The sequence below is a fragment of the Bos javanicus genome, chromosome 23 (genome assembly GCF_032452875.1).
Source record: "Bos javanicus breed banteng chromosome 23, ARS-OSU_banteng_1.0, whole genome shotgun sequence".
In the NCBI taxonomy this organism is placed as follows: domain Eukaryota; kingdom Metazoa; phylum Chordata; class Mammalia; order Artiodactyla; family Bovidae; genus Bos; species Bos javanicus.
The window spans coordinates 30150927-30159144 of NC_083890.1; the positions used below are offsets into that span (position 1 = coordinate 30150927).

The window sequence follows — 8218 nt, forward strand, 5'->3', positions numbered from 1 at the left end:
CCTTTGTCAGAGGACTTGGGAATAGTTACTGGATGATTTAATAGGTATAAAATGCTTCCTGTAGAGTCTGGCACACAGGGCGCATTAAGTATTACTTGAAACTATTATTTTATTTTTGTATTATACACATCTGACCTAGGGATAGTGTGGAATAAAAGAGTCATAATGACATCTTAACCCTGAGTAGCTTCATGTGACACCTCACAGGAAGGCTTTGAGGATTTAATGAAATAGAGAATGTGAAAACTGCTTTGCAACCCTATAAATGTAGTCTGTTGTCCCTAAACCAATAATTAACTGTCAGGGTAACTCAGAATTTTGTCACCAGGATACATGACTCTAACTTCCCATCTGAATATCTCTCACTTGACAGATTACAGACTTCATGAAACACACTTCATGAAACTAAAGGAAAAGTATTTAAAAATCTCATTACATTATTAACTTTCTCAAAGTATTGCTTTACTCAGATAGCTGATTTTTGTTGTTACACTATGCCTCTTACCTTAAAAAAAAAAGTTTAAAGAATGTAGCCTCAGGATGTAAAATAATTTATAGTTATGAATAAGTCTCTGATGCTAAATTATAATAGAGAATTTTCTCCTGATCCAGTTTCCTGGACATAAAGGTTGCATTTGTAGCTAAATACAATTAAGTAAATCACTGATAACTGTCCAAAGTCTCATAAAAACATGATAAGCTCACTTGATAAAGAAAAATTCTTATAAGACAGATAATTAAAATTGAAAATAAAAAGTCAAATGCCCAGTTTGAATGAAGTAATTATGCAAGAAAATTTACATGCCCAAACAAATTTTTGAGTATGAGAAAACATATGTCATAGCTAAATTCTCTCAGTTTACACTTCAGGAAACTGACATGAAATTGTTTACATTTCTTGCTCAATTCTAAATTACAAAGATGGATTTTAATAAAACCAGCCTTCATAGTCCCCATGGGGATGATACAATTATTCAGCTATAAAAATATACTTGAATCTGGAAAATTTACTGTAGCCAATCTTCTGTGACCAGATGCTTAACTGTGCACACTGCATAACTGCGTTTTGCAGTTTTGCAAAACCTTTCTACCTTCCCTGCCACTTCCCTGTCATAGGTGAAACAAACTGAAAATAATGGATCTGATTAACAAAAGCCATCCTGAAGAGTTTTTTCTACTAGGCTTTGCTGACCGTCCTTGGCTAGAGCTTCCTCTATTCATTATCCTGCTTATAACGTATCCCATGGCCATGATGGGAAACATAGCCATCATTCTGGTGTCCAAGTTAGACCCCCGTCTGCACAGCCCCATGTATTTCTTCCTCACCAACCTCTCCTTTTTTGGACATGTGCTACACCACAAGCACTGTCCCTCAGATGCTCTTTAACCTGGGAACGTCTAAGACAATCAGCTATATGGGGTGTGCATTTCAGCTTTATTTCTTCCACATAATGGGGGGCACAGAATGTCTGCTTTTGGCTGTTATGTCTTTTGATCGCTATGTGGCCATCTGCAAACCTCTACACTACACCTTCATCATGAATCGGCGCATCTGTGTCTTATTAGTGGCCACCGTGTGGCTGAGTGGAATGACCTATGCTGTCTCAGAGGCCACTCTTACATTACAGTTACCACTGTGTGGTCGCAATACCCTGGATCACTTGTTGTGTGAGATTCCTGTTTTGATAAAGACTGCCTGTGGTGCAAAGGTTGCTAATGAGCTCACACTCTCTGTGATATGCTTTTTTTTGTTAGCTGTACCACTATGCTTAATTCTTGTTTCCTATGCTTGTATTGGACATACTGTATTTAAGATTAAATCTTTGGGGGGAAGGAGAAAAGCCTTTGAGACGGGTTCCTCCCATCTCATTGTAGTTTTCTTGTTTTATGGTCCAGCCATTAGTATGTACCTTCAGCCCCCCTCCTCCACCTCAAGGGACCAACCCAAGTTCATGGCTCTCTTCTATGGAGTAGTAACTCCTACACTCAACCCTTTCATCTACACTCTGAGGAATAAAGATGTAAAAGGGGCACTGGGCAACCTCATGAGGAGCATTTTCACTTCCAAGTGAGTGTTGGCAGACATCAAATGAAATTATTTAACCATTAGGTTAGGTATATAGAGGTTTCTTTAATAACTCATTCTTGTCGCCCTTCCTCAGTTCATGTTAGATGTTCTTTTTGCAAAATATGTCACATTCCTCATATTCTTCTAAAATGGTGTTAGGCAAGGGTGATACTTGGCTAATATGCACCAGTAACAGCACCTTTTATTTGTGTGAACTTTTAAAAATAGTTCTATTCTGGTGGGTAGATAATGAAATCATAACTGTGCTAAGTAGTAAAAGAAAAGAAGGCAATAATATAAATTATAAACTCATGTGTTCAAGCTAATCATCACAGCAAGCATTCACCAGTGAACTTCCTTGATTGAGTCACCTAAGAAACATCCCGACACTCTACAAGATTGGCCCCATCTAAAAGGGAACACGGCACCACTGTGAGGCACTCTACACCTTAAATCAACCATGAGTCTCATTAAGTTTATCAGCTTAGGTAGATGCTACTGCTTCTTTAAAAACACATTGCAACTCTTGTTTAACAAACAAGTGAACAGCGTTTTTATTTTGCCTAAAAAAATGTATCATTAAATATTGAAATAAATAAAATATATGTGAAACACATTGGTAAGTTTCTTAACATTCCTTTTAAATATCATAAGCATGAGCTTTCTGAATCAATGAGAGGAAAAGATACTGATATTAATAATGAACCACAAGGTAGAACCATATGGGGGTAGCCTGAAATGCCTTTTGAAACTGTGCAAGAATCATTATGAGAAAGAAACAATTTGTATTTCTAGGGTGGAAAGCAGCTTGATTACTTCAAACAATATAAGTATCTCTTTGATCCTCAAAATCTGTATCATTAAAAGTTAAAAGTGCTAAACTTAGTTCCAGGACTCACACCCGACTTAACACTTTGTCACAAAATTAGTTACATATTTTAAAGCAAATTAAATGCTTTTGTAATTATTCAGTATAGAATTAATATGATGAGAAATACAGCTTTGTAATGAAATTAACAAGCAAGAAAAATAACAGTGATGTGAACTCTTCTGGCATGTGTTCTGGTATGATCAAAATCTAAGCAAATTATTGGGTAGAAAATTGCATGCTATCCTGAACAAGAATCAGTTGGAACTCATATCTAATTTTTTATAAAGAACAGATCTTCTGGTACTTGGTCAAGTTCTTTAAATAGATTTTCGGTGTGTCTAGTTTGGAAAAATTCTAAATAACTTTAAAATTTGACTGATGGCTGAATGCCAAAAAAAAGTTTTAAAATTTTACACATACACAGAGAGAGAGAGAGCAATGAAATTTAAAATTTTGTGATGTTAAATGATATCTCTGATCATTTTTATTAAATATATCCTTTGTCTAACTTAGTCTTAAACACATAGGAATGTGGTAATATTTAGTTTGGAGGGCAAAACCCAGCAAAATTTGTGTCATAAGCTTTGCTATAGATACTGTTTTAGAGCTGTTTGGATTGCTTCCTTAAATTATCTACCACCTTCTAGGCCTGTAAACATGACTCATTTCAGAATTGTGAGTGTTTTCCAGGCTCTGAAATATCAGGACTTCCTAAAGAAAATGCACAAAAATTTTAAGGATAAAGAACACTGAGCAAAGTGGTAGTGGGAAAGCCACAGATACATGCTATTACTCTAGACTACTTCACAGTAGTCGTATATGTCCAATATATTCCAGCATGAAGAATATTCTCATTAGTCACTGAGAAGCTCTGTTGAAGGAAACACATTATATGTGAAGGTTAGAGTGTATTCTATACTTGATGTAAAAGCATAAGCAATCTCAAGATTGCCTTTTCAAGGAAGCTAATCAAAAAACTTTTCTTCTTTTCTCAGCCAAGCAAGTCTTTCCTGAAGAACAAAAGGAAGACAGCAAAGTATTGTAACCCCTAGTTATAAAAATGCAGACAAGTATTTGAGAAAGGCTTTAAGCGAGAAATCAAAAAGGTGTAACTATGATTTGCTTCACACTAGACGTGTCCTCAAATCTGCATAGCATAGTAACTGCAAAGCCTGCTTGGTTGCTTCAGATATTCTTCATTGCTTCTTGGGTTAAGCGGGTGTTCCATGTTCTTACCTACCAATACCTTGCCTATGATGACCATTACCTTATGAGCTATATAACATTTTTACAACTATTTTCATCTCCTTTATACTTCTCACTATTTTGAAAAATGAGAAATATAAGATGCTTATATGGCTGCATTATTTCAGAGACCTTCTTAATTGATTCATAAAACTTATTTTCTTACTATTGGTAATGGTATAATGAAGAATATAGACCAAAATTCCTCTCAATATTAACTACTTCCAAAAAAGAATAACAGTTTTGGAGAAATGATTTAAAGTATCTCATTATGTGTTTAATTAAACCAAAGAAAACAAATTTTTGATGCATTCTGCCTAAAAAACAAGAAATTAAAAGGTATGTTCTAGGAACTTCCCTGGGAGTCCCAAGGTTAAGACTCTATACTCTCAATGCAGGGGACCCAGGTTCAATTCCTAGTCAAAACTAAATCCCACATGCTTCAAATAAGAGTCCACATACCACAACTAAAGATCCCATGTGCTGCAACTAAGACCTAGCTCAGCCAAAATAAGCAAATAAATAAAATACTTTTTAAAAGATATATTCTACGTACTTTAAGACTATGAATATCATCTTTCCATAGGAACTATACCTGCTCTTTAAATCAATCCATATCTCATTTTCAATTAAGAAAAAGATACTTTTGTTTTATTAGGCTTGTGCCATTGGAAAAAAATCTAATATGGAATTCAATATTGATTTTATATAGTTATTTTCTCCACCAGAGAGTGATTGGTATTCAGGCAGTCTGTGTTTAATTTATATCTGCTACAATGAACTCTGTGACCTTGTGATAGTACATGCTCAATAAGTCCTGAGAGAGTAAGTAAATGAAAGAGTGGCCAATGAATGGATGGATGGATGAATCATTGATGAAGAGATGCTCCATTGTACCATTAATGTCACAAGGATACAGGCTCATTCTCACCCCACTAGTCTCTTTACTGCCCCTCTTACATCTCTGTTTCTGAGGGTGTAGATTAGAGGGTTGAGGCTAGGTGTGACAACAGTATAGAAGAGGGCAATGAATTTGCCCTGATCTTGAGAATTTCCTGATGGTGGCTGGAGGTATATGCACATGGCTGGGATGAAAAAAAGGGATACGACCATAAGATGGGCTCCACACGTCCCAAAGACTTTCTGGAGTCCAGTTGTTGACTGCATCCTCAGCACTGCCCGGGCAATGGCACCATAGGAGCTGAGAATGAGGATGAGAGGTATGAGAACAAAAATGGAGCTCATGACCATGAGGGTTAGCTCATTAGCACGGGTATCAACACATGATAGTCGAAGCAGTGCTGGAACTTCACAAAGGAAATGGTCCACTTGGCGATGTCCACACAGAGGTGCCCAAAATGTAAAAAAGGAATGAAGTGCTGAGTTTGTGAAGCCACTTACCCAACAAGCCACAGCCAACAGATGGCAAAAACGAGGGTGCATGAGGACAGTGTAATGCAAGGGTCTACACACAGCTGCATAACGGTCATAGGACATGACTACCAACAGCACACATTCAGTGGTTCCCAGTGCAAGGGAAAAATAAAGTTGAATCATGCAACCAGTATAAGAGATGGTTTTTTCTGGACCCCAGAGGTTGACCAGCAACTGAGGGATGAAGCTGGTAGAGTAGCAGAGATCCAGAAAAGAGAGGTTTGAGAGGAAGAAGTACATGGGAGTGTGGAGGTGGGAATCCAAGTATGACAAGATAATGATGAACAGGTTGCCTGTCAAAGTCATCAAGTAGAACATCAAGACAATCACAAAGAGAACTACTTCCAGATTAGGCCAATTAGAAAAACCCAGTAAAACAAAGTAGCCTTCAGAGCTTGCATTTATTTTTTCCATTATCATTCATTTCTTGTTACCTGATGAAAGAATCACATAGATTCAAAATAAAAGGAAAGTAAATGTCAAAGCAATCTTGAGGGGAAAGAACAGAACTGTAGGTATAACCATCCCAGGCCCCAGACTATACTATAAAGCTACAATAATCAAAATATCATGGTATTGGCACAAAGACATTTAGGTCAATGAAACAGAATACAGAGCCCAGAAATAAACCCACACCCATGGTCAATTAAGGAGGCAAGATATACAATGGAAAAATATAGTCTCTTCAGCAAGTGATGCTGAGAAAATTAGACAGTTACATGTAAAATAATAAAATTAGAACACTTAATCACACCATACACAAAAATAAACTCAAAATGGGTAAAAGACCTAAACATAACAATGGAAACCATAAAACTCCTAGAAGAGAACACAGGCCAAACACTCTTTGACATAAATTGCAGCAATATTTTCCTGGATCAATTCCCTAAGGTAAAAGAAATAAAAGCAAAAATAAATGAGAACTAACTAAACTTAAAACCTTTTGTATAGCAAAGGAAACCATTGACAAAATGATAATACAAGCTGTGGAATGGGAGAAAATTTTTGAAAATAATGCAACTCACAAAGGTTAATGTCCAACATGTACAAACGGCTCATACAACTCCACATCAAACAAACAATCAAAAAAAAAAAAAAATGAATACAGGACTTAAAGGGACATTTTTCCCAAGACATACAAAATGGCTAAAAAGCACATAAAAAGATGCTTGATATCACAAGTTATTAGAGAAATAAAAATTAAAAAACAATGAGATAGCATATTACATCTGTCAGAATGTTTATTATCAAAAAGTCTACAAAAAACAAATGTTGAGGATGTGGGGAATGGGGAACACGCCTAACTGTTGGTGGGAATGTAAGTTAGTGTATAAAGTAAGTTGGAGAACAGTAGGGAGGTTTCTCAAAAAACTAAAACTAAACCTACCATATGATCCAGCAGTTCCACTCCTGGTTATATATCTAGAAAAATGAAAACAATCATTCAAAAAAAGGCATCTCAGTGTTCATAGAAACACTATTTACAATAGCCAAAACATGGAAGCAATCCCCATGCCCATCAACAGATGATTGGATTAAGACAATATGGTGTATATACATATATATATAGCATCACTGACTCAATAGATATGAATTTGAGAAAGCTCCAGGAGATAATGGAGGACAGAGGAGCCTGACATGTTGAAGTTGATGGGATTGCAGATTCAGATATGACTGAGCAACTGAACAACAATACAATACAATGAAATGTTACTGAGCCTTAAAAAAAGACAAAATACTGCCATTTGCAGCAATGTGGATGGCCCTAAATTATGTTATGCTTAGTGAGGTAAGTCAGTAAAAGACAAGTACTGTATGATATCACTGATGTCAAATTTAAAAATTAATGCAAATTAATGTATTGCAAAAAAGAGAAAGACTCACAAGTATAAGAAACAAACTGTGGCTACCAAAGGGGAAAGGGAGGGAAGAGGAACAAATTAAGGGCTTGGGAGTAAAGAACTACTATTATAAAATAGGTAAGCAACAAGGATATACTCCATAGCATAATGAAGTATAATCTGCAATAATAATAAATCACTATGCTGTATGCCTGAAACTAACAAAATATTATACTTAAATATACTTAAAATATACTTAAATAAAGAAAATGGGAAGTCTCCAAGAAATAAAGGGACACATGAGAAAGAAATGGAAGCCAATTTTAAGGGTCTATGACTCTTAAAGGGCCAGTTCTAAGACAATTGGGGTATTAAGAAAAACTATAACACTAATGAACCAGAGGAAATAAGAATCCACACTCATACTGATAAATTTAAAAGAATATATAAATAAAAGCTATTCCTGACATCAGTATCCTAACTAACCAATATAGAAGGAATAGTGAAGTTAGGAAGTTAAATGGATACTAAAAACTAGTGAATGAAAATATAATGAGAAATAGGATATTTACATAGATAATAGATGAGATAAATATTCCAGGCAGAATGTAAACTATTGCTCAATCTGGTTAAAAGGTTAATGGTAGTTATTTGTACCACTTTTGCAGAATTTATTTGTTTGATATTTTATCAAATTAAAAATTTATAAAGTAAATATAAAGTATTTTCACTTTTATATTTCATTCAGATATTTTCCCT

The 8218-nt window shown here is 35.4% G+C and overlaps 1 protein-coding gene and 1 pseudogene across 1 annotated transcript; one reads left to right on the plus strand and one right to left on the minus strand.

Annotated features, from left to right (window-relative positions):
- Positions 1-1097: 1097 nt before the first annotated feature.
- On the plus strand, positions 1098-2072 carry LOC133235935 (olfactory receptor 2B11-like; annotated as a pseudogene).
- Positions 2073-4495: 2423 nt separating this feature from the next.
- Positions 4496-6042, minus strand: LOC133235934 (olfactory receptor 2J3-like). The gene is given in 2 exon segments (XM_061397710.1): positions 4496-6026; positions 6028-6042. Coding segments are annotated over 2 exon segments (930 nt in total). The 3' UTR covers positions 4496-5111.
- Between the last annotated feature and the right edge of the window lie 2176 nt (positions 6043-8218).